The sequence below is a fragment of the Marmota monax genome, unplaced genomic scaffold (assembly GCF_021218885.2).
Source record: "Marmota monax isolate L192 unplaced genomic scaffold, Marmota_monax_Labrador192_F-V1.1 WCK01_AAM20220418_F8-fsc00067, whole genome shotgun sequence".
Lineage (NCBI taxonomy): Eukaryota > Metazoa > Chordata > Mammalia > Rodentia > Sciuridae > Marmota > Marmota monax.
Window position 1 is genome coordinate 3,334,413 of NW_026695065.1, and position 24,682 is coordinate 3,359,094.

Below are 24,682 nucleotides of genomic sequence, written 5' to 3' on the forward strand. Positions count from 1 at the left end.
AATTCCTGCTAAATACAGGGATATTCAGAGGTGAAATTATTGTATTGTGAGAACTGTAATCAAATCAGTCCACAGTAGTTTAAATAGATAGATTGGGAGGGAACTGTGGGCAGACTGGTTGTGGCTGGAAGAGGCGGGTCACTGAGTGTGTGACAATAAGGATTTATCTTCCCTGTGGCCCCTTCCCTTTCTCTGGTTCCTAGTCAGCCATGAGTGGAACAGCACTTCTCCATCACTCCATTCCACCATGAAGTTCTGTCTCCCCTTAGACCAAGAGGTATCAACTCAGCCCACCATGGATTGATCCTCTGAAACTATGAGCCAAATAATTTTTACTATCTTAAGTTATTATAGGCAAGTATTTTGGTCACAGTGACAAAAATCTTACTAATGTAGTATGTATCACTATGCTTGATATTCCACAGGATTCTCCAGAAAATGTCTTACATGCAGGTTTGAGAAGATTTATTTTCTCTATCATGTCAATATGTCAACTAGATGGCAATAAAATAGCAATAATCTATCAGTTAAACTCACTTATGGTTTTTGGTATCTAAAATATAGTGATGATTGTGATAGTTTTAAAATGTCACATCTTTGTAAAAACCTGAGATTTCTGGGATGTATATGATTACCTAGAAAATGGTATCAGACTTACATTCTACTGGAAAACCTGCCACATTTGAGAAAGAAATATAATTGCTGAATACATTGAGGCTTCTGTGAATTCTCTTCTTGATAGTTTTTGAAACAATAATGTAATGTTGAGACTGCAATCAAAAGCATCATGATCTTTATTCTGTCAATGATTTTCTTACCATTAGGTTTGAGTGGCAATAAAATTTCCAAGTAAGAAAAGAAATTTTGCATCCCACATTTCTTCTTAAAATGATTACAAAATTAATCTGGGTATATCTGGCCCAGTATCTTTGAGATTAGTCAGATTGAGGAATGCAGTTCATGAATCATGTCACTAAGGCTCAGATTCTGTGAGTCATTGTCAGGAAAACAATTGAGAAGAACAACTAGAAGGACCTGCCAGATTTAGGAAGTTTGATTGAATTAGAGTGCTTCATAAGCTTTTTATTTTTGCAAGGTAATTATATTTTGGTAAATGCATTTTACTCTTTTAGGTCACCCTTAGCAATCTCTTACTATTTTCCTGAAAGACTAAATCCTTTGGCAGCTAACTATGTTTTTCACCAATTTATCACAAATGCTATATTACTGTATATATTTTGAGCTAAACATTTACATCCCCATAAATGGAAATTTGCCTTAAATTTTCCTTACTTCTTGCTTTAGAAAAAAAGAGGGAGATTTCATAGAATTTGGGCATTTTCTCTCAATCAGTACACTTTATGAACCATTGTCTTCCCACATTCTCCACAAATAAAATTCAAACACATTATAAACAATTTTTAAAATTTGAAATTAGAAGATCCTTAAAGGTAAAGTAATATAAATGGACACCTTTGTTTTCACTTATATCTATTTTTTAGGCCAACAGGGCATCACTGATGAGACAATGTATCCGTGCTTACAAGAGTTAATGCAATTTTAAACAGCATCAAATTCCCTTCCAATGTCTAAACTATGAACTAGTAATCTCTAACTTGGAAATAATAATGCAATCAAATATCTACCTATCTTCCTCTTTGAAATGTTATTTTTATTATTAGCAATAATGCCCCTGACACTTTTCAAAATTCTGTAAGATCATTGGTATGAGGCACTTCGCACTTTTTGGCACTGAGTATCATCTTAATATGAACTGGATTAAAATGAGCTTAAATCTACAAAGACTGTGATTATTATAAAGCATTTTACTCTTTTCCTGACAGCTTGACACCTAATTCCATAAAAGGGAAGATGCAGTCTCATTCAGTACATGGTACATATGAAGAAACTGAAATGTGTATCTGCATTTTATTTCTCAGGTGTCACTGATCAACCGCATTTTATTATCTTAAAACAGTTAAACATAAATGTATTTGAACAATAAGATTTCCTAAATTGCAATTTTTATCACTTGCATTATAGTGAATCCTCAGAAGTTCTTTATATTGGAAGCATTGTATGAGACAATTCCCTGGTTTTTATTCTTAGAAATATAAGGCTTTGGTGGGAGTGGAGGAGAGATGGGAAGAACATTGGTATGAATGGGGTGTGATTTTACCATTAAGTTGCTATTGTATACAAAATAAATTTAAATATTTTTTCTAATATTATTCTGAATATTGAAGCATATTTTTCATTTTAGCCACCTAAAATGCCATCCATGATTAATACAATAGACATTAAAATACAAGCATTATGTATTTGACAGAGGACAGACCAGATAGACATTGAATGCTCACGATTAACAAAAAATGTTTAAGTCAAGTGCTTAAAATGTGCATACAAAAGACAACTCAAAAAGACTTGTTTTATTAAAAAAAAAAAGTTAAATGAAAGTTCTGAGCACAGTTCTGATGAGAAACCTCTATAGCCTATGACATGCTGCTCAAGCATATTTGAGTTTTTCTACTTTGCTTCCTGTATCAGTATAAACAGTTAATTTTGCAAGTCCATCTAGAGTATGAGCTTAATTCATTTTTGTATACATTTGTCCCCCATTCTGCTGCATCTCTTTTGGCATTTCTGTTCTCTGGGATACCTATTGGTTCTCTGTGCTTTAGACCATGTTGCTTGCTCACTTTGCCAAAAGAGGCCTCCATATGTTTTATCCACTGCATCCAAAGTCTATCAGACTTTACTTATTTTAAGAATTATCCATTAATGACAGTTACTGCTATTTCTTCCCTTCTTACCTAGTTGAGAGGTGAGAAATATTTCCCTTTAAAGGGCCAGAGATATTTTTAAAGCGAGAGAAAGTGAATTTTCACAAATTTTTTATTAATTAAAATAAAATAATAATTGTAATAAAGTATAATTTTGATGGAATACAGGTCTGTTATGGAAATTAATGAATTTCTGTATCTCACCTCTGAAAATATCTTCTTACAAAGAAGGGAACTCTCAAATTCTAATATCAATCCAGGAGTATGTGATTTTAGTTTAGTATAAATGTATATATCTCTTAAAAGTTATTTGAAAAATTATATTAGATTATTTTTTTGGCTTTACCACTTAGCATATCATTACATTGAAGATTAGTAATTTCCAACTAAAAGCCAGGTAAACCTCTTAAATTTTATTTTGTCACAACTTATATCAAATTTGTATTGGGATTGAGATACTCATATATATATATATATATATATATATATACACATATATATGTATATATATATATATATATATATATATATATATACATATATATTTTTTAACTTTTGACAGCCTTGACATATATAAAGTAACTTGATATGACTTGTGATATGGAGAACTTGTCAAAATGATTTTACTGAATTGTAAGTTTCACATGTAAGCATTCTTTTACCTTGTGATTTGTAAACTGATTGATTAAAAGATATTAAGTATGTACAAAATTTATTTTCTGAAGTGATTCAATGTTTGGAAATAATAGTTGAGGTTGCTTCTTTTCATTTAATAAAATTGCTATCTTGGACTTGAGCTCGAAATATGCCCATAAAATTTTGTTAATGTTAAGCAATCCGGCACTTATTTGGGAGGACAAGTCAGGATATTCAATTTGTCATTTTGATAAGTTAATACACCTGACAGTGATTTGGTTCACAGAGTGAATAAAATTCACTCTTGACCCTATAGATTCAATAATACAAGATAGAGTAAAATACTTCCCACAAAATATGTTGATGTATAATGCAACAAGTAACCATAGACTTGAAGACCTCATATTTTCACAAATTTGTTTTGTTAAACTAAACTTCTTTTTGCCCCACACATGTTTTAACAACTATCAGTCATAAAATTTTTAGTACACCCCCTTCAGTTATTATTGAATTTTGTGTTTTCTCAACTACTTTGAAAATGTTCTTGTCTATTCTTCTCCATGCAAACCATCCATAGATGCTAATTATTTAGTTGCATCAAATTTGGCATTGCTTCTTCACACAAAGAGCAACTGTTCATTGTTGGTAAAATATTTTAACTCATGAAGAGACAATGAAACTTATTCTAAATCATTTGCCCTTATTTTTTATAGCTGCAATTGTAGTTGTGATTGATGTTCTGAACTTTTTGAGTCACTGTATTTGCCAAAAGGCTAATTTAAAGTTTATATTCTCTGAAAACCTTTCTTCAGCTACTGTAAGCATACATGATTTAATTAACTCTCCATCAGAACTGGCTTTCTTTGTTTGGACAACAATTGAGCCTTTCAGAATTTAACTTTGGTCACAGCCTAATTTTTATTGCTATTTTATTTTTGTGAAGAAGTTCTGGTGTGATGAGATATTACATTTTAACTTTCTAATTTTTGTGACTATTGCTTTTCTGTGAGTTGTGATACTGCAATGAGTGCTTAGTTTGCTAATGTCAATTTGTATAGTATCATTTTTTCACTGTTACAGTGTCATTGCATAATAAACATGACTTGTCATTTAAATTGGTAAGAGAATAATTTCTGCCCAATTGCTTTGAAGTTGTGATGTTCCAAGTTTGATGTTTTCTTCTTATTTTGACATGATGGGCATGCACTGGTAATAAAAATAAAGAAATAAAGTAAACTGTCATAGTAATACATGTAGCACTTGAAACCCTGTCAAGTAATAGCTGCATCACTTCAATTTTTAGTGCTCTAAACAGCAATACAAAATCATTAGAGTGTAACATAAGGTCTTTGACACAACTACTCTACTTTGTTATATTAGCACAAAAACATCCAGCAGTCACTGAATCGGAATTTCTCAGCTTCTTTGAAAAATATTTCCTCTTTATGGATCAAGTAACTTCTTACCAAATCTATTCCTACATATCCCAAAATCTCATAGAGAAAAATTATGTATTATATTCCTTCAGTATATTAAAAACAAAAAATATTCTATATCCTGAGGGAAAAAAATTAAATGTGTTACAGGCATCATCTTTTCAAGATGTTTATCATTGTTCTGGGTTGATACATTAGCATCTGTGAATTCATTGATAAATTCTTGATTTTTATTACATATATTAAATACCCTTATAAACACAATGTAAATTTCTATTGTAGCACACACAGGATAGATTTTAGGATGAGACAATGGTGCATTCATAAATATAGCTCTTAAGGCCATTACGTTGTAAAAGAATTGGACTAAAATTCTCTATACCTTAATTTGATTTATTTAAGTATTTTAAATTGTCTTCCACAACTTTGCATATGCTTAAATGAACACTAAAATGTAACACTAGTACATAACTTTCATAAGAAAAGTATTTCATTTCTTTTTTATACTCCTTTTATTTTTAGTATCTAGAGCTGTACCTGGCACATTTTCACCTCAATTACCTGTTTGTTGAATAAATAAAATGTGATGTCTCGAAAATGATAATTTCCTCAAGCAGAATATTATGTATGTGTAATGCTTTTGTGAAATGCATTTTTTAACTTTTATCATAAAACTTAAAAGTACTTATTTCCCCCCTCTTTCTAAAGCCAATGAAGGAGGTTGTAAGATCTCGCACCCCCATGAAAGAGCCAACAACTGTTGAAATCTGGACTCATCCTCAACCACAGGTATGAATGAGACATTACTTTTGATATTTTCTCCCTATTCCTTATGTAAGAAAGTTCATACTTTCCCTCTGAAGTTTCAGTATTTGAATCAGGTGGAAGAGACCGGTAATAGCTCATCAGAAGAAATAGCATGGAAGTGTATTAACATACATATGTACATAGGAGCCCTACAAAAATATGAAAACTCGAAAAAGGGCCAGATAGTTGTGCCTTAAATACTCTCTTCATAGGGGAAAAGGACATAGGAAGGTGTATGCAATTTTAGACAAGTAATAAATACTTTTTAGGAGAAATGAATGGGTCCCAAGGACAGATAGTAGCCTGAGACAAAGTTGCTCTGAGTTATGAATGAGGTGGACAAATTGCAATAAATGAGAGATAGAACTAAAGTGAGAGATAGAACTACAGTACCAACAAAAGTGGTTTTTGTTTTTTTTTTGTTCTTAATTTTTTTGCAACTATAGTCTCTCAGGAAGCTGTAAATAGGTACAGACATAGCTGGGTGTGGTGGTACACACCTGTAATCCCAGTGACTCAGGAAGCTGAGGCAGACGGTTTGATAATAATAGTATAGTTAGTTTATTTGTTTGATCAGTTACAATTTTTCCTTTCAAAATATCTATTAAATGATTGTCTCTTTTACCAATGTTTAGGAGAGTTCTAGGATAATGGGTTGAAACAAATTGAGAAATGTTTTATAATATGGCAAATTTAAGTCTTAGTATAATAAAGCACAATTTGTTTTATGTTAATTAGGCAAATATTAGTGAAATCTCAGTAAAATAAATTAGGAGAAATGCATTTGAGCTTTTATTTTTAACATCAAAATATGGGGTAGTTTTAAAGAAACTAATTTCACCCATCTCAGTCAAGATAGCCCAAAATGTGACTAATAAATACATTTAAATTTGTTTTCCTAATAAAGGCTATAAGGGTACTTTTAAAAACTAATGTGAGGAGACCAATATCTAAAAATTCTATATCATTCAATATTCTGTGTCTGGTTAATTTACTGTTGTTATGTTAATATGGTAAAAGTCCTGAATCTAATAGCTTGGTTGCCAGATGACTAGCCATAAATTGTTTTCCGTCCAGTTATTTTCAAATATCATTGTTTAGGGCTGGTGTTGTGGCTCAGTGGTAGAGCACTTGCCTAGCATATGTAAGGCACTGGGTTTGATCCTCAGCACTACATTAAAAAAATAATAAAATAAAGTATTATGTCCATCTATAACTAAAATAATTGAACAACCCTATTGTGTGTTACAAGGGAAATAAATTCAGAAATTTTGATACATAAATAGAGATCTGCAATATAAAAGTGGAAAGAGAATCAAATTTGTTTATTATTTCATGTGTGCTTCCAAAATTCACAAAAACCACGTGTTTTACAATTATCACATCCTACAGTATTTCACATAGTTTATGCTCTTTGGTAGACTTATAGAACTATTTTTTTAATATTTATTTTTTAGGTGTACTGTGGGAAGAAATAATTTCATAAAGGTAAATTATAACATAGTATCTATCCAAATTATCACAAGTTTTAAATCATTCAACCTGAATTTGGTTTTTTTTTGTCAAATTTCATATTCAGATTCTCATGTCTGGCACCTCTGATTTTTCCTCAAGAAAATTGGTGAAGAAATAGAATATGAGGTGAACCATAATATAATGATTTTCTACATTTTTATCCAAGATGCCTCTCATACGTTCAGCATCAGTTTTATTGACTCCTTGATGTTAAAACAAACAAACAAAAAACTCTGTCTTTAAAAGTTTTGAAGAAAAGTACACAATATATTTTTCTTTATTTATTTTTCACAGCTTCAGGACTTGACACTTCCTGGGCAAGTACTGTGCCACTGAGCTACACCCTGAGCCTTATACAATTTTATGGTATATAAATTAAGGTCCCAAAATTTGGCTTACTAGTATGACATAGCTTATAACTGGTATAATTATTTAGAAGTCAGATGGAATTAAACATTGTTATGTAACATATGTCCTCCATGAATAAGAAGATGCTCTATCAGTAATATTTTGTTTAGTCAAGTACTTACTACTGATTGTATTCTACTAAATCAAATGCCATATAACTTACTAATTTCTTACCAATTACTGATTTTTTTTCAATTTTTAACCAAGTTAAAATCTCCATAGAGAATAATGGGTGCCTACATAGTGGTTTCTTTTTGCTCGAGGATCTTTTATTTCATAAGTCTTTTAAGTATCTGATAGCCTTGATTGTCCTTACTGCCTGAGGCTTCAATTGCAATTTGACATGCATTATAAAAGTGAAAAAAATTAAAAAGTTAAAATAAGCTGTATAGTGGTAAGTTACATTGCACATGTAGTATTACTATGCATAAGGTACAAATAGGAACTTTTCAACCTTAGTTTTGATAAATATTGTGCTGGCCTCAGAAAAGTTTAAAGAAAATACTTTTCTATGATTGAGCTTTTATGCTTCTTTATGAAATATCTCATCTTCAATAAGATATTCATTACTCATTTGGGGGATTTAAAAAAAATTCTGAGCCAGGTGTGGTGGCGCACTCCTGTAATACCAGCAGTTTGAGAGGCTGAGGCAGGGGATTGCAAGTTTAAAGCCAGCCTCAGCAATTTAACAAAGCACTTAGCAACTCAGCAAGACCCTGTCTCTAAATAAAATATAAAAATGGGCTGGGGATGTGGCTCAGAGGTTGAGCACCCCTGGGTTCAGTCCTCAGTACCGCCTCCCCCCACAAAAAAAGCAATTTTCTGAGAAAAGAAATGACTAAAACTAGAGTCATTCTGAAAATTATTTCCATTTATCCATTGAAATCTTTAAATACATCAAATATTCAGATGTCACTAATTAGAATCCTTCATACAGGCAGTGAATTTGACAGTTTACTTTTAAACACATGGGCAAGTGCTATAGTTGTATCTTTTATAGCACAATGGTTCCTGGCAATAAAAGCCAACTATTCAACTAATTAAAGTAGTATGTGAACCATGAAATCATAGATCAACTTATCATATGGATAAAGTAGATCAAATGAGAGTGTCCATTTCCTTATAAGAGGAAATACATTTTTGTTAGTCTTAATAAAATATTTAAATAGCTGGATTTGGTGCATAACTGGGATCATAAATGTTCACCAGGGAATATTGTAGCATTGGTAGAGTACATAGATGAAATAGAGAGCTATTCAAAAACTGGTTTTTGACCAGCTTTACATATGCTGAATGCATATGTCAGTTTGTCTGAGGCTCTTATTTTTTTGTAATGTGGCATTTATAGTGGCTTGATCTTTTCCCTTTTCATAATGAATTCTCCCTCCATTATCCTTGCCTCTGATTTATAGCAATTATAATGCTTAATGAGCTAGCAAATCTAAAGCTGAATTATATTCTTTCAAATTGAAACAAAATAAAATTAGTATATTTCTTGAGGCTTTTCATACTTTTCTGACTTGTCAGTAGTAATTGCATTGCTTGTGAAAAAAACTTTTGTCACTAAGATAGTATTATGATTATGAATATAGAAAATGTCTTGACTGTCACTGCATTTCATAAAAAAACAGATATTTTGTTATCAGATCTTATATTCATGGAAACATAAACAGTTCAGCATGATAGTACTGCAAAACTTAGGTAGAATGTTTGGCTTGTATACATTATACTGTTTGATTTTAATTCCCCAAATCTATTAGCCACAGCTAATGAATGAGTCATATATATTTAACAAAGACCATTACTAATTTTGACTCAGACAGTAAATAAAATAGTGCAAAGCTGTTGAGTTATTCAAGAGAAATAAGGAAAGTACAAGTAAAGACTAATTGGAAAGGCTGATGGAAGGAAGTGAAATATTACAATTGAATTTAATTTTTTAATTTAACAAAACTTTTTGAGAGAGAGAGAGAGAATTTTTAAATATTTATTGTCCAGTTTTCGGCAGACACAACATCTGTTTTTTTATTTTTAAATTTTTTATTGTTGGTTGTTCAAAACATTACAAATTTCTTGACATATCATATTCCACACTTTGATTCAAGTGGGTTATGAACTCCCAACTTCACCCCATACACAGATTGCAGAATCACAACAGTTACACATCCATTGATTTACATATTGCCATACTAGTGTCTGTTGTTCTCCGCTGCCTTTCCCATCCTCCACCATCCCCCCTCCCCACCTCTCCCCTCCCCTCCCCTCCTCTCTCTCTACCCCCTCCACTGTATAACCCTGAGGGTCTCCTTCCATTTCCATGCAATTTCCCTTCTCTCCCCCTTTCCCTCCCACCTCTCATCCCTGTTAAATGTTAATCTTCTTCTCCTGCTCTTCATCCCTACTCTGATCTTAGTTACTCTCCTTATATCAAAGAAGACATTTGGCATTTGTTTTTCAGGGATTGGCTAGCTTCACTTAGCATAATCTGCTCTAATGCCATCCATTTCCCTGCAAATTCTATGATTTTGTCATTTTTTAATGCAGAGTAATACTCCATTGTGTATAAATGCCACATTTTTTTATCCATTCGTCTATTGAAGGGCATCTAGGTTGGTTCCACAGTCTTGCTATTGTGAACTGTGCTGCTATGAACATCGATGTAGCAGTGTCCCTGTAGCATGCTCTTTTTAGGTCTTTAGGGAATAGACCAAGAAGGGGAATAGCTGGGTCAAATGGTGGCTCCATTCCCAGCTTTCAAAGAAATCTCCATACTGCTTTCCAAATTGGCTGCACCAATCTGCAGTCCCACCAGCAATGTACAAGTGTACCCTTTTCCCCACATCCTCGCCAGCACTTGTTGTTGTTTGACTTCATAATGGCTGCCAATCTTACTGGAGTGAGATGGTATCTTAGGGTGGTTTTGATTTGCATTTCTCTGACAGCTAGAGATGGTGAGCATTTTTTCATGTACTTGTTGATTGATTGTATGTCCTCCTCTGAGAAGTGTCTGTTCAGGTCCTTGGCCCATTTGTTGATTGGGTTGTTTGTTCTCTTATTGTCCAATTTTTTGAGTTCTTCGTATACTCTGGATATTAGGGCTCTATCTGAAGTGTGAGGAGTAAAGATTTGTTCCCAGGGTGTAGGCTCCCTATTCACCTCTCTTATTGTTTCTTTTGCTGAGAAAAAACTTTTTAGTTTGAGTAAGTCCCATTTGTTGATTCTAGTTATTAACTTTTGTGCTATGGGTGTCCTATTGAGGAATTTGGAGCCCGACCCCACCGAATGTAGATCGTAGCCAACTTTTTCTTCTATCAGACGGCGTGTCTCTGATTTGATATCAAGCTCCTTGATCCATTTTGAATTCACTTTTGTGCATGGCGAGAGAAAGGGATTCAGTTTCATTTTGTTGCATATGGATTTCCAGTTTTCCCAGCACCATTTGTTGAAGATGCTATCCTACCTCCATTGCATGCTTTTAGCCCCTTTATCAAATATAAGATAGTTGTAGTTTTGTGGATTGGTTTCTGTGTCCTCTATTCTGTACCATTGGTCCACCTGCCTGTTTTGGTACCAGTACCATGCTGTTTTTGTTACTATTGCTCTGTAGTATAGTTTGAAGTCTGGTATCGCTATACCACCTGATTCACACTTCCTGCTTAGCATTGTTTTTGCTATTCTGGGTCTTTTATTTTTCCATATGAATTTCATGATTGCTTTCTCTATTTCTACAAGAAATGCCGTTGAGATTTTGATTGGCATTGCATTAAACCTATAGAGAACTTTTGGTAATATCGCCATTTTGATGATGTTAGTTCTGCCTATCCATGAACAGGGTATATTTTTCCATCTTCTAAGATCTTCTTCTATTTCTCTCTTTAGGGTTCTGTAGTTTTCATTGTATAAGTCTTTCACCTCTTTTGTTAGGTTAATTCCCAAGTATTTTATTTTTTTTGAAGATATTGTGAATGGAGTGGTTGTCCTCATTTCCATTTCAGAGGATTTGTCGCTGATATACAGGAATGCCTTTGATTTATGCGTGTTGATTTTATATCCTGCCACTTTGCTGAATTCATTTATTAGCTCTAGTAGTTTCTTTGTAGAGCCTTTTGGGTCTGCTAGGTATAGAATCATATCATCTGCAAATAGTGATAATTTAAGTTCTTCTTTTCCTATTTTTATGCCTTTAATTTCTTTCGTCTGTCTAATTGCTCTGGCCAGTGTTTCGAGAACTATGTTGAACAGAAGTGGAGAGAGAGGGCATCCATGTCTTGTTCCAGATTTTAGAGGGAATGCCTTCAGTTTTTCTCCATTCAGAATGATGCTAGCCTGAGGCTTAGCATAGATTGCTTTTACAATATTGAGGTATGTTCCTGTTATCCCTAGTTTTTCTAGAGTTTTGAACATAAAGGGATGCTGTACTTTGTCGAATGCTTTTTCCGCATCTATCGAGATGATCACATGGTTCTTATTTTTAAGTCTATTGATGTGGTGAATAACATTTATTGATTTCCGTATATTGAACCAGCCTTGCATCCCAGGGATGAATCCTACTTGATCATGGTGCACAATTTTTTTGATATGTTTTTGTATCCGATTCGCCAGAATTTTATTGAGGATTTTTGCATCTAGGTTCATTAGAGATATTGGTCTGTAGTTTTCTTTCTTTGAAGTGTCTTTTTCTGGTTTAGGTATCAGGGTGATGTTGGCCTCATAGAATGAATTTGGAAGTTCTCCCTCTTTTTCGATTTCCTGAAATAGCTTGAAAAGTAGTGGTATTATTTCCTCTTTAAAGGTTTTGTAAAACTCTGCTGTATATCCATCTGGTCCTGGGCTTTTCTTAGTTGGCAGTCTTTTGATGGTTTCTTCTATTTCCTCAATTGATATTGGTCTGTTTAGGTTTTCTATATCCTCCTGACTCAATCTGGGCAGATCATATGACTTAAGAAATTTATCTATGCCTTCACTATCTTCTAATTTATTGGAGTATAAGGATTCAAAATAGGTTTTGATTATCTTCTGTATTTCTGAAGTGTCTGTTGTGATATTGCCTTTTTCATCCCGTATGTTAGTAATTTGAGTTCTCTCTCTTCTTCTCTTCGCTAGCATGGCTAAGGGTCTGTCGATTTTGTTTATTTTTTCAAAGAACCAACTTTTAGTTTTGTCAATTTTTTCAATTGTTTCTTTTGTTTCGATTTCATTAATTTCAGCTCTGATTTTAATTATTTCTTGCCTTCTACTTCTTTTGCTGTTGTTTTGCTCTTCTTTTTCAAGGATTTTGAGGTGAAGTATGAGATCATTTATTTGTTGTTTTTTTCTTTTTTTAAGGAATGAACTCCAAGCAATGAATTTTCCTCTTAGAAATGCTTTCAATGTCTCCCATAGATTCCGATATGTTGTGTCTGTGTTTTCATTTATCTCTAAGAATTTTTTAATTTCCTCCTTGATGTCTTCTATAACCCATTGATCATTCAGTAACCTATTATTCATTCTCCAAGTGATGTATGCTTTTTCCTTCCTTCTTTTATCGTTGATTTTCAGTTTCATTCCATTATGATCAGATAAGATGCATGGTATTATCTCTACTCCTTTATATTGTCTAAGAGTTGCCCTGTGACATAATATATAATCTATTTTTGAGAAGGATCCATGTGCTGCTGAGAAAAAAGTGTAACTGCTTGATGTTGGGTGGTATATTCTATATATGTCAATTAAGTCTAGGTTATTAATTGTGTTATTGAGTTCTATAGTTTCCTTATTCAACTTTTGTTTGGAAGATCTGTCCAGTGGCGAGAGAGGTGTGTTGAAGTCTCCCATGATTATTGTATGGTGGTCTATTTGACTCTTGAACTTGAGAAGAGTTTGTTTGTCGAACATAGCTGCACCATTGTTTGGGGCATAAATATTTATGATTGTTATGTCTTGTTGGTGTATGGTTCCCTTAAGCAGTATGTAGTGTCCCTCTTTATCCCTTTTGATTAACTTTGGCTTGAAATCTATTTTATTTGATATGAGTATGGACACTCCTGCTTGTTTGTGAAGTCCATATGAGTGATATGATTTTTCCCAACCTTTCACCTTCAGCCTATGTATGTCTTTTCCTATCAAATGTGTCTCCTGTAGGCAGCATATTGTTGGGTCTTGTTTTGTGATCCATTCTACTAGCCTGTGTCTCTTAATTGGTGAGTTTAAGCCATTGACATTTAGGGTTATTATTGAGATATGGGTTGTTCTTCCAGCCATATTTGTTTATTTCTGTTACTAAACATGGTTTGTTTTCCTCTTTGATTATTTTCCCCCCCTTTACTGTCCTACCTCCCACTGTTGGTTTTCATTGTTATTTTCCATTTCCTCTTCCTGTAATGTTTTGGCCAGGATGTTTTGAAGAGATGGTTTTCTAGCTGTGAATTCTTTAAACTTTTGTTTATCGTGGAAGGTTTTAATTTCATCTTCCATCCTGAAGCTTAATTTCACTGGATACACAATTCTTAGTTGGAACCCATTTTCTTTCAGTGTTTGAAATATGTTATTCCAGGATTTTCTAGCTTTCAGAGTCTGTGTTGAAAGATCAGCTGTTATCCTGATTGGCTTACCCCTAAATGTAATCTGCTTCCTTTCTCTTGTAGCTTTTAAAATTCTCTCCTTATTCTGTATGTTGGGCATCTTCATTATAATGTGTCTAGGTGTGGATCTCTTATGATTTTGCACATTCGGCGTCCTGTAGGCTTCTAGGATTTGGGATTCTGTCTCATTCTTCAAGTCTGGGAAGTTTTCTTGTATTATTTCATGGAATAGACTGCTCATTCCTTTGGTTTGGAGCTCTGTACCTTCCTGTATCCCAATGACTCTTAAGTTTGGTCTCTTAATGTTATCCCATATTTCTTGGATGTTCTGCTCATGGTTTCTTAACAGTCTTGCTGAGCTGTCTATGTTCTTTTCCAGTTGAAATACTTTGTCTTCATTGTCTGATGTTCTATCTTCTAAGTGTTCTACTCTGTTGGTAGTATTCTCCATTGAGTTTTTAACTTGGTTTATTGCTTCCTGCATTTCTAGGATTTCTGATTGCTTGTTTTTTATAACCTCTATCTCCCTGTATAGTTGATCCTTTGCTTCCTGGATTTGTTTGCGTAATTCGTTGTCGAAGTGATCTTTCATTGTCTGATTTTGCTGTTTAATGTCTTCCTTGATACTCCAGATCATCTGAAGCATGTATATCCTGAATTCTTTATCTGACATTCCATCTGCTGCAGCTGTTACCTCTTCTAAAGTTGCATTGACCTGCATTGCTTGTGGTCCTTTCTTTCCTTGTCTTTTCATACTGCTTGCGTATCTTTCCTGCAGGCGCGGGCGGTGGCTCTGCTCTCTCCTTATTCCAATTGGGGTGTCGTGACTACCACGCCGGCAGGTCACTGGGCCTGTTCTGGGTGCTGGCGGCGGCTCTGTTCTGCCCCTACTCCAATTGGGGTGACGAGTGTACCACGCCGGCAGGCCACCGGGCCTGATCCCCCGGTCGGTTGCATGTTTGCCTACCCTGCAGGCGCGGGCGGCGGCTCTACTCTGCCCCTACTCCAAATGGGGTGACGTGTCTGTCGTACCGGCAGGCCACTGGGCCTGTCCTGCTGGTTGGTCGCAGATCTGCCCACCTTTCGGGCACGGGTGGTGGCTCTGCTCTGCCCCTACTCCAATTGGGGTGTCGTGACTACCCCGCCTGCAGGTCTCTGGGCCTGTTCCTGGCATGGGCGGCGACTCTGCTCTGCCCCTACTCCAATTAGAGTGGTGTGTGTACCACGCAGGCAGGCTCCTGGGCCTGATCCGCCGGTCTGTCGCAGGTCTGCCTACCTTGCAGGCGCGGGCGGCGGATCTGCCCTGCCCCTCCTACCACGCCTGCGGACCGCTGGGCCTGATCTGCAGGTTGGTCACAGGTCTGCTCACCCTGCGGGCACGGGTGGCGGTTCCGCTCCGCCCCCACTCCAATTGGGGTAACGTGACCACCACACTGGCAGGGCCTGATCCGGGCGTGGGCGAAGGATCTGCTCTGCCCCTACTCCAGTTGGGGTGACGTGTGTACCACGCTGGCAGGCCACTGGGCCTGACCCGCCAGTCTGTCACAGATCTGCTTACCTTGCAAGCGCGGGCGGCGGCTCTGCCCTGCCCCTCCTACCACGCCCGTGTACCACTGGGTCGCGGGTCTGCCCACCTTGCGGGTATGGGTGGCGGCTCCGCTCCGCCCCCTCTCCAATTGGGGTCACGCGGTCACCACGCTGGCGAGCCACTTGGCCTGCTCCGGGCGCTGGCGGCAGCCCGGCTCCTCCCCTCTGGCTCGACGACAAATCGAGGAGACTCGGGTGTCTGTGCCTCACCCCCCCTACCAGGAGACCAACTGTTTCTGTCGCCGCTGGTATTGATGAAGTTCTCTCCTCCGCCGCTTTCTGATGACATCAGATCTCTGCCATGTTGGTATCCTATGCGAATGGCAGCATTTCGTTCCCCTTGCCGGGCAACCAAAGCAACGGGTGAGTCCTGACCGGCCCTCAGCAGGACCCGGACCGAGAAGCAGTTTCCGCGGGCTCCTAGCCCTGGGCCAGGGCAGTTCCGGGAGCCGGAACTCGGCCACTCCGTGTTCGGTGTATGCTCCGATAAGAGTAGGCTCCAAGAAGCAGCCCCCGCGGGCTCAATTCCGGGAGCCGGAACTCGGCCGCTTAGTGCTCGGTGTATGCTCTGATAAGAGCAGGGTCCAAGAAGCAGCCTCCGCAGGCTCCCCAGCCCTGGGCCAGGGCAGTTCCGGGAGCTGGAACTCGGCCGCCCCGCGCTCGGTGCTCGCTCCGATAAGAGCAGGTTCTAAGAAGCACCCAGGCACTGAGCCCGAGCAATCTGTCTGCAAGCCGCAGGCGAATGGCAGCCTGAAATTACCTGTTCTATGGCTGAATGAGCTGCGGTTAGTCGAAAACAGGGATGGTGACGTCAGCTTTCCAACATGGTGGCCGCTGGCCTCCTCTGTGGTCTGACTGGTGTGGAGAACCGAGATGGACCGCTTCCTTCCCCCGTCTCGAACCCAGAATTCAGCCCTGAGTACGGTGCTTGCACGGCTGGCAGAAACTGCAGCACTGTATTCCTGCGTCGCTATCTCCTCGTTTCCCAGCGCGCTGCAGACTCTAGCCGCGGGGCGATTTGCTGAATAAGCAGTGTTACCCTCCGTGCGACAAACCTCTCGCGTTTGAGTCCCTATAGCCGATCCTCGTGTGATGGAAATCCTTCCTCCAGGTTCTGGAGCACCCCACTATTGCTGGAAATTCCTAACAAGATAGCCTTTAGCCGTCCTGACTTGTCATACTCCCACACAGTGAAGCAGCACACGGGGGCAATGCACTCCCCTCGCCGCCATCTTCCTAATTCATCAGACACAACATCTTTATTTGTATGTGGTGCTTAGGTTCGAACCCAGCGCCGCGCACATGCCAGGCGAGCGCTCTACCGCTTGAGCAACATCCCCAGCCCCATAATTTAACAAAACTTTTATAAATTTACTATGTACAGTATAATCTCTTAAACAGTTAACTTGTTTAATTTCCATTACAAATCTATGCTTATTTTTAAATCTATTATTAATTTTTTATTTTATAAATAAAAAAATGTGGCACAGAAATATACTAGAATATATTTAAAGTTGAATGCATATTCCTTGTGTGTGACTCCAACACTCATTTTCCTAACCACTATGGGAAATTTTTTCAAGAGTGAAATGAAAGAGTGGAAGGTAGTCCTGGGTACAAGAAATATTTTAAATGGAAGCTTTTTCCGATGTTAATCAAATATAATTTTCTGTTCAGCCAGAAGTATATTTTGTATACATTTGCACATGATAATGTAAGATGACCCCTTTATGATGCTAAAATGAAAAGAAAAATAACTGCAAACCATAAAGAATGTTGAAATAATTCCCCAAATGCAGTTTGTAGAGATGTTAAATCTACTATGATAATCTTTAATGAAAGTCTTTCTGCAGGACAAGAAAGGCTAATTAACAGTGATAGAATGTGAGAATTTCCACAGTTTTTAAAATTGCCTTCTAATCTTGGAATTATGACTAACAGGATCACAAATTCAATATATTAACATCAAATTCATTTGATGGAGGAATTGTTACAATAATATATTTTACCACAGTACAGTTTAAGAAATCCACAGGAGTTTGGTTAATCAATTTTCATAAAATATAATCAGCTCTTAATAATTCTTTCATATGACCTACAATTGCAGACAAAGTGAGTGACACAAGTTTGAGTTTTTGTAAACACTACAAATGGAAGTTTTGATGCTCAGGTTTAGGGTCAACACTGCTCTTCTTTAATAAGGAAAACAAAATAGATAATTCCAGAAAATTGCCTTCCTAGAATATGCATGATTGAATCATCAAATATTAGACTATACATGGACAACCTTTTCTATTGCTATCAATGTGTCTATGGGGGCGGGTGGGGACCACTTGTAATGTTTTTTCATTAGTAACAGACCTATCCTGAAAAACGTTCACTGGGGTCATGAAACCACTTAACATTTTCCAAGTTGCACATTCCATTAACTATCTTCAATTGCCAGCCAGTTTCACATCACATGGTATTTTTATAATGCTTTTAAGATACCCACTTATATATTAAAAAAAAACTTTTCAAACCACACATTTCATAATTCATGTTTTCCTCAAAGACTAGAGTACTTAATCTTTTTCTTAGAAATTCAGGATTTTTTTTTTGTTATGACTTCTCTATTTTGTAAGGAAAAACATACATTCTAGGAAGTATAAGGTAACCATTGCCATGAAGTTTTGAGATCAGACTTTTTCCAGAGCTTAAACTGTAAACTTTAGAGAATTATTTTCATATTTAAGAGCTATTTTGTGAATGGCATTAAATGCCAAGCCAAATTTAGATGTAACTCTTTACACAATAGGAAGCCTAATTTAAAAAGAAAATCAACATACTCTAATGTGACAACATTATTTATAAGTGATGGATGTTATTTTTAGACATAGGGAAAATTCTTAACATTGTTCTCCAACCAGAGACCTAAGATTTTTGCCATTGTCCTTGACCTTTAGCAGTTTGAGTGCTTTACTTTTAATTATTAATAACTTTTATTTTTAACTGATTATTAAAGACATCATACTAAGTGCTCTACAGTAATTATTTCCTTTTATTTTGTCCTTATAATAGCTTTGTTGAGGTATCTTTTAGTTGAGCAAACTGAGCCTCAGGGAGGTTAAATAATCTAAATAAGATTGCACAGCTTAAAGTGTTAGATTAAAAAAAATCCTCTGATTCTAAAGTACATGCTCTTTGCTCAATCATACTTTCCCTCACATCTTGTCATATTCATATGGAATGGTTTCTCAGTGAACATATATCACAAGTATGATATGACAACCCATGATTAATTTGTCATGTTAATAAAAATCAGCAGCATCAAATATAGGTGTCATATACACAGATGAAAGCTTTTGAGCACCCACAGCAGGTGAATATACAGTACAATAGATGGAGACCATTCTTCTGGAGCTCTTGAATCACAAAATATTGCAACCAACTTTGAAAAGAAGTCATTAACTATGGTGTTCATATCTACTATTAATTAGGCTTCAGAAAATAAATACAGAATTTACCATTCAGTATAATAATAATACAAATTGAAAAATATAAATTCTTATTTTTCAAATATGGGAAGAAATCAAAATAGTATACCCATATTATATGAATCATTTGTTTATATAGAGTTTTGGATTATGACTCATCAACTTGTGCCTGAGTCTTCTAGCAATGCCTAGCACCCAACTTAAAAAAAAAAAAAATTGTAATCACAGAGGGAGTCTTGTTGATCACACTGAAATCAAGGTGCTAAAAGCTCATCACTTGGTTTATCATGTGGAATCATAAGAAAAGCACTTTCACAGTGAAATGGAGGCCACCTGAGAGAGGATAAACACTAGGAATAGAGCTGGGACATCATTGTGATGAAGGTATGATCCTGAAAGGAGAGAGCCCTGTAAGGCATGGTAGAATTCCCAAGAGGGATTATGACTAATTTAGATTATCTTTCAGGTTCTGATCTGGTGGAGAAAGTCCAAAAAAAAAAAATATGTAAGCAGAGTTGATACTCATGGTCAAGCAACCATACTATCTGATTCTCTTTGCAGTGAGATTCCAACTAATAATTCTCCTATTAACTATAGACAGAGCCTTGGACAAGTGAGAAATTGTTTGAGTTTGTTTCCACATTTGCAAGCTGGGTATATTAATATAATTTTCATATAATTTCTACGAGGGTTAACATAAAAAAACTTTGAAGTTGGAATATAGTAGATGTTCAACAAATTTTTATTTTGTCCCAATCAATATAAAAATTAAAAATTATAGCAGGAAGCAGAGAAACCTCTAAGACATATGATTTGGGGAAATAAAATTGGGTTAGCAAACAGGTACATTCAAATATATATATTATATATATATATATATATATATATATATATATATATATATATATATATATATATATCCACATTCGTGCATTAAATTTTGTACTTAGTAAGAATAGGAATCTTAAAGTATTCCAAGTGAATGGTGCAGATTGGTTCTGGTCTAAAGTAGAGATGTTTTTCACTTCACACAGTTGAACAAGCTGAGAACATTCACAAGTATCTATAGAAGGAAATTAGACAAGTCCCAGAGATATAATATGCCCTTGCCTTTCATTGATTTTGGCAGTAATTATCACAATGGAAAAAAAGAATGAAATCTGTTTACCTTAAGTTTATATCAGTTTCTCAAACAAGCATAAAATTATATGCTAAAATACTTCATTTTTGCTGTTCTAAAACTATTATAAGCAAATTCAAAATGTAATCTTGGAGGACACACTGCTTAGATTGCTCAGATCTGTGGTAGCCAATATACGAGTTTCTAATTAGTTTGATATGTCTGCTGATGTGATCTAAAGCTATGTAATAAATAATAAAAAGAAAATGGAACCATCTTAAAAACTGTATCTATTATATGATCTAATGATTATATCATTCTTTGATTTCCAGCACAACTGTAGAGCAAACCATTATTCTCAAAAGATTTTTTTAAAGGTATATGCAATGATAGGGAGCTCCTTGCTATGGTGTGGAAGTATTTTTCCTCATGATTAGATTACTCAATCGGAATATTGTATCTGTCATCCTGGGACTTATATCTTCAGGACACATTCTGTGTCACATGTAATAGTGCCAAATTGCTCTACTTAATGTTGTGCCCAGATGTCAGGCAATGCTGGAACAATTTAGTAAGTTTCATGCTTCTGAGACTTTAAAGATTTTCCTATTTTTTTTTTGTTTTGTTTTGTTTGACTTTGTAGTATAGTCCTTCTCCCCTGCTGTTATTTCCTGCTGATAATTCCTATTAGTGAACATAGCATAGCATCCTGATCTTTCTGCAGTTGTCAGCCCTCCTCTATGATATAGTGCTTTTCTTTTCCCTTAACTGAAGTTATTGAAAATAAGGTAGGACAAGACTTTCTGTGCATATGGAAATTCTCACCAGGTTTTTACAAAGATCTTTGGTCAGGTTTGGCTTACCCATACGTATTCACAAGGGTGAGTTCCCAAATCTGTTTCATCTGTGTATTCTTACAGGATGGTTGCAAAACATATCACCTTGAGTGATGCTGTAGCACTCCAATTTCTCTCTCTTCTAGACTCATACTATTAGTCCATTCTCAAGTGGCTATTATTTTTCAGTCTATATTCCAGCACAGATTATGGATCATTCCAACTTCAAAAGTCTTCAGTTGTCTCCCATTGGTTGTTGAAATAAGTTTATTTACATTCAGGACTCTGTTTTATCCTACACCTTTCATTCTGGTCTTATAATCTGTGAATTATTTAATCCATACTTCAGTTCCAATAAAATTGATCTGCTTGTATTTTAAATTTCCCTATTCATCCTTAACTATTTATTTGTATATATTTCTCCCTTCCTTCCCAGTCAGTTCTTCCTTTGTCTCTACCTGTGTTTAATCATGGGCTTTAACTCATTTTCAAGGCACCCAGTTGGCTATGAGTGCTCCATTCCTTTACCTCCTCCAACACTAAATCTTCAGCCCTCAAAGCATATCATATATAGACTTATATTTGAAGTATCTGTGTTCCATGTTTTATTCCTCTACTATAATGTGAGTTCTTGAGATCAGGGATAACCTTCAACTTAAGGCTTCATCCCTAGCATAGTATCTTGCACTCAATATGTTTTATCCTGTGCCAGACACAACATTCTTCTCTCACATAAGCAATGGTATCCACCTACACATTTTGTAAAGAGGTAATAATTCATCATTGAATAAGAGCTTGGTTTTGGTGTCTGCTAATTCTGGACTTAAATACCAGCATTGCCACTGATTAGTTATATGATCCTCACTGCACTATTTAATAGCTCTGAGCTTTATTTTTCTCATTGGTCATGCAATAATAATTATACTTATTTCATCAGGAATTGATGGGGATTATATTATATAACTTATACAAATCACTTAGTACAATGTTTGGCAGCTATTTTATCTGTTGAGCTCTCGGCCACAAATCAGAATTTAATATTTTAAAGAAGTTTTATTTCTTTATCCATTTATTCTCAAAAATGTCTGTGCTGCTGTATTTTTAAGCCTATGTCATCACACAGATAGTTTTATTTATTTATTTTTAATATTTTTTAGATGTTGATGGACCTTTATTTTATTCATTTATTTATATGTTGTGCTGAGAATTAAACCCAGTGCCTCACACATGCTAAGAAAGTGCTTCACCACTGACCCACAAGTCCCTTTTTCTTCATTTTAAAGTGTCCAAAGAGAGAGATAACTTAGCATCCAAAATGCTTAGCTTATTAAACTCCTCCCTTCTTTGGCAATGGTAGAATGGTAGCACTTGATAAAACAAGTAACCCAAGAAGCAAAGCTGACTATTTGATTTTGTTACCTATCATCACTCCTGCCATCCTGAACTCCACCAGTGTCCTTGGTACATGAAGAAAAAAATTGAAACAAGATCAAATGTAGCCTTCTCATAATTCACAATAATGAAACTGTGGGACCCTTCTAGGTATCTATGAATGCATGAATGGATAAAAAATGTGGTATACAAACACATTGAATTTTATTTGGCCATGAAGAAAAATTAAATTATGGCATTTGCTGGAAAATGGATGGAACTGGAGACCATGATGTTAAGTGAAATAAGTCAAACTGAGAAGGTCAAGTGTCACATGTTTTCTATCATATGTGGAAGCTAGAGATGAAAAGGGGAAAGAAAGTTGAGTATCTCATGAAAATCAAATGGAGACCAGTAGAGGAAAGGGACTAAGAAGTGGTAGTGGGGTACGGGGAGAGATATTGATCAAATTATATTGTTACATTGTGTGCATGTGCAAATATGCAACAACAAATCCCATAATAATGTACAGATATAATGCACCAATAAAAACTTTGGGAAAAAATGTGGCCTTCTGCATGGAGACCTCAAAAGACATCCTAATTAAAGATAGGCCGGTGGACCAATGGTACAGAATAGAGGACACAGAGACCAATCCACAAAATTACAACTTTCTTATATTTGATAAAGGGGCTAAAAGCATGCAATGGAGGTAGGATAGCATCTTCAACAAATGGTGCTGGGAAAACTGGAAATCCATATGCAACAAAATGAAACTGAATCCCTTTCTCTCGCCATGCACAAAAGTGAATTCAAAATGGATCAAGGAGCTTGATATCAAATCAGAGACACGCCGTCTGATAGAAGAAAAAGTTGGCTACGATCTACATTCGGTGGGGTCGGGCTCCAAATTCCTTAATAGGACACCCATAGCAGAAGAGTTAATAACAAGAATCAACAAATGGGACTTACTCAAACTAAAAAGTTTTTCTCAGCAAGAGAAACAATAAGAGAGGTAAATAAGGAACCTACATCCTGGGAACAAATCTTTACTCCTCACACTTCAGATAGAGCCCTAATATTCAGAGTATACAAAGAACTCAAAAAATTAAACAGTAAGATAACAAATAACCCAATCAACAAATGGGTCAAAGACCTGAACAGACACTTCTCAGAGGACGACATACAATCAGTCAACAAGTACACGAAAAAATGCTCACCATCTCTAGCAGTCAGAGAAATGCAAATCAAAACCACCCTAAGATACCATCTCACTCCAGTAAGAATGGCAGCCATTATGAAGTCAAACAATAACAAGTGCTGGAGAGGATGTGGGGAAAAGGGTACTCTTGTACATTGCTGGTGGGACTGCAAACTGGTGCAGCCAATTTGGAAAGCAGTATGGAGATTCCTGGGAAGGCTGGGAATGGAACCACCATTTGACCCAGCTATTGCCCTTCTCGGACTATTCCCTGAAGAACTTAAAAGAGCTTACTACAGGGATACTGCCACATCCATGTTCATAGCAGCACTATTCACAATAGCTACACTGTGGAACCAACCTAGATGCCCTTCAATAGATGAATGGATTAAAAAATGGGGCATTTATACACAATGGAATATTATGCAGCACTAAAAATGAAAAAATCATGGAATTTGCAGGGAAATGGATGGCATTAGAGCAGATTATGCTAAGTGAAGCTAGCCAATCCCTAAAAAACAAATACCAAATGTCTTCTTTGATATAATGAGAGAAACTAAGAACAGAGCAGGGAGGAAGAGCAGGAGGAAAAGATCAACTTTAAACAGAGACATGAGGTGGGAGGGAAAGGGAGAGAAAAGGGAACTTGCATGGAAATAGAAGGAGACCCTTATTGTTATACAAAATTACATGTAAGAGGTTGTGAGGGGGAAGGGGAAAAAAAAACAAGGGAAAGAATTAAATTACAACAGATGGGGTAGAGAGAAAAGATGGGAGGGGAGGGGAGGGGGGATAGTAGAGGATAGGAAAGGTAGCAGAATACAACAGTCACTAGAATGGCATTATGTAAAAATGTGGATGTGTAACCGATGTGATTCTGCAATCTGTATTTGGGGTAAAAATGGGAGTTCATAACCCACTTGAATCGAATGTATGAAATATGATA

General features: G+C 36.1%; 1 protein-coding gene across 5 annotated transcripts in view; it reads left to right on the plus strand.

Moving 5' to 3' along the window:
- Positions 1 to 24,682, plus strand: part of Pcdh11x (protocadherin 11 X-linked) — a 718,824-nt gene that overhangs the window by 329,815 nt on the left and 364,327 nt on the right. For all 5 annotated transcript variants that reach the window (XM_058573732.1, XM_058573733.1, XM_058573734.1 and 2 more), the window contains one exon: positions 5,564 to 5,644. In XM_058573732.1, the coding sequence (XP_058429715.1) occupies positions 5,564 to 5,644 (81 nt within the window). The remainder of the gene's footprint in view (positions 1 to 5,563; positions 5,645 to 24,682) is intronic.